Source organism: Callorhinus ursinus, unplaced genomic scaffold, assembly GCF_003265705.2.
Source record: "Callorhinus ursinus isolate GAN/ISIS: 27379988/994484 unplaced genomic scaffold, GSC_fseal_2.0 scaffold88, whole genome shotgun sequence".
Lineage (NCBI taxonomy): Eukaryota > Metazoa > Chordata > Mammalia > Carnivora > Otariidae > Callorhinus > Callorhinus ursinus.
Genome location: NW_027397150.1, coordinates 1,414,037 through 1,416,133, shown reverse-complemented (window position 1 = coordinate 1,416,133; position 2,097 = coordinate 1,414,037). Strand labels below are relative to the sequence as shown.

The following is a 2,097-nucleotide window of genomic DNA, read 5'->3' as shown; positions in this document are numbered from 1 at the left end:
AAGCCCATCTCTCTCTAATGGGCGAGTGTTTCAGATTTTATCACCATCAATCTCATATAGTCTCACAATATAAATGCCAATACGATTTACCTGGTACTAGGGCTTTAACCAGATCATCAAGGGATTTTTTTAATCACTTTCTGAAAATGTTTCTCTGACATGATCATGGAAACAGGTATCTATTTTCCCCTATGGCCAACCTGGAACTTAAGTGAAAAAGATTCAGAATTGAAACCTAATGAATTTTATACGTGTTTCTGATGTCTGCTATCCATTTCCTTATGGTGTGTGGGATGCAGGAGCTTGAGTTGTCTGTGAAGGAATTACTTCAGCTAGGACTTAAACCTGTGTAAATTGGTACAGGGAAACCCCGTATCTGAAAGGAGTGTTGGAGAACATTTTTAAAATGTTAACCTTGTCCCGGAGCAGCCGCCCCCGGTTCATCCTTCCTTCTGTCCTGATGTCATTCCGCCCACACTGCCCATTGCCTCCCAGCAGTCCCTTCTCCTGTGTTGAAGTCCCACAGTGTCTGTGTCCGCGTGTGAGGTGCAGGCTTGCCTGCGCTCTGGGGAAATGTGTCCCTTTCTCCAGTGGCTGAACCTTAGTGCTCTTGTTCTCTTCTCACTCACCCACTGCTTAGTAGGCTCCAGAATTTTAGCTGTAGGGACTGTGGGCACTGCTTTGCTCTCCTGCTCTAGAGAATCTTATAGGATCCCCACTGAAGTGGGCCCATCTTGTCAGGAAAGCTTCCTACGAGTGGCCCGGAGCAGAGCATCCTTGACCTCCTTGTTCCTCAGGGTGTACACCACAGGGTTCAGCAGGGGGGTGATGATGGTGTAGGTCACCGAGATCAGCTGATCCTGATCCCTGGTATTTTTGGACTTGGGCTTGAGGTAGGCAACGGAGGCACAGCCATAGTGGACAATGACCACCGTGAGGTGGGAGGCGCAGGTGGCGAAGGCCTTCTTCCGGCCCTCGGCTGAGGCAATCTTAAGGATGGTGGAGATGATGAGGACGTAGGAGATGAAGACCAGCCCCAAGGGAACCAGGATCACCAGCACACTGATGATCACAGTCAGGATCTCATTGACTGTGGTATCGATGCAAGAGAGCTTCATCACAGGTCGGATGTCACAGAAGAAGTGGGCCACATTTGTGGCACAGAAGGGCAACCTGAACACAGCCAGCACCTGTGTCATGGCTACGATTAGGCCAATGCTGCAGGGCCCCCCCACCAGCTGGATGCACACCCTCTTGTTCATGAGCACTGTGTACCTCAAGGGGTTGCAGATGGCCACATAGCGGTCGAACCCCATGGCTGTGAGCAGGAAGCAGTTGTTGATGGCCAAGGTGATGAAGAAGAACATCTGGGTGGCACAGCCAGCCAAGGAGATGTGCCGACTCAGGCCCAGGAGGTTACAGAGCATCTTGGGTATGATGACAAGCGTGTACACGGTCTCTGAAGCAGACAGCATGCTCAGGAAGAAGTACATGGGCGTGTGGAGGTGACGGTCAACATTAATGATCGTCACAATGATGACGTTGCCAGCCAGCGTTAGGGCGTACAGCGCAAGGAATACGACAAACAGGGTGAGCCGGTGCTCACAGAAGCTGGAGAAACCCTGAAAAGTGAACTCCCTCACCCAAGTGTGATTCTCTCTCTCCATTAAATCATAGGCCGTATCTAAGAGAGAAAAAAAATCCTGTAAGGAACCTGGACGGGTGGTTTCTGTCAACTCGGCCGGGGGAGTTCTTGTGGTTAGTCTGCCTTGGGTCTCTGCTTCTCTATATTCACATTCACGTTTGTGCCTTTTGGGAATAGAGAGTAGAGAAATGTTTTCTCGCTAAGAGAAAGAATGTGGCTTTTGGAGTCAAATGCTGTAGACTCCTATCGTCATGTGCTGACTTGTCTCGAGTCAGGAATTAGCATCTTGTCTTTATATGAATGTAGTGATGATGACCTTGTAGAGTTACTCATAGGAGCACGATACTTAAGCTTAAAATGTTTCTATTCAACAAGTTATTGAATACATTGAGGTTCGGTCCTGCTGGGCTCTAGGGTCTGCAGCCACTGGCTCATTCCTGAGCGGCTAGGGT

At 49.3% G+C, this 2,097-nt stretch overlaps 1 protein-coding gene across 1 annotated transcript; it reads right to left on the bottom strand.

Moving 5' to 3' along the window:
• Window positions 1–737: 737 nt before the first annotated feature.
• Window positions 738–1,667, bottom strand: LOC112814930 (olfactory receptor 10J1-like). The gene has a single exon (XM_025860699.2). The coding sequence runs from the start codon at window positions 1,665–1,667 to the stop codon at window positions 738–740; it is 930 nt and encodes a 309-aa protein (XP_025716484.2).
• Between the last annotated feature and the right edge of the window lie 430 nt (window positions 1,668–2,097).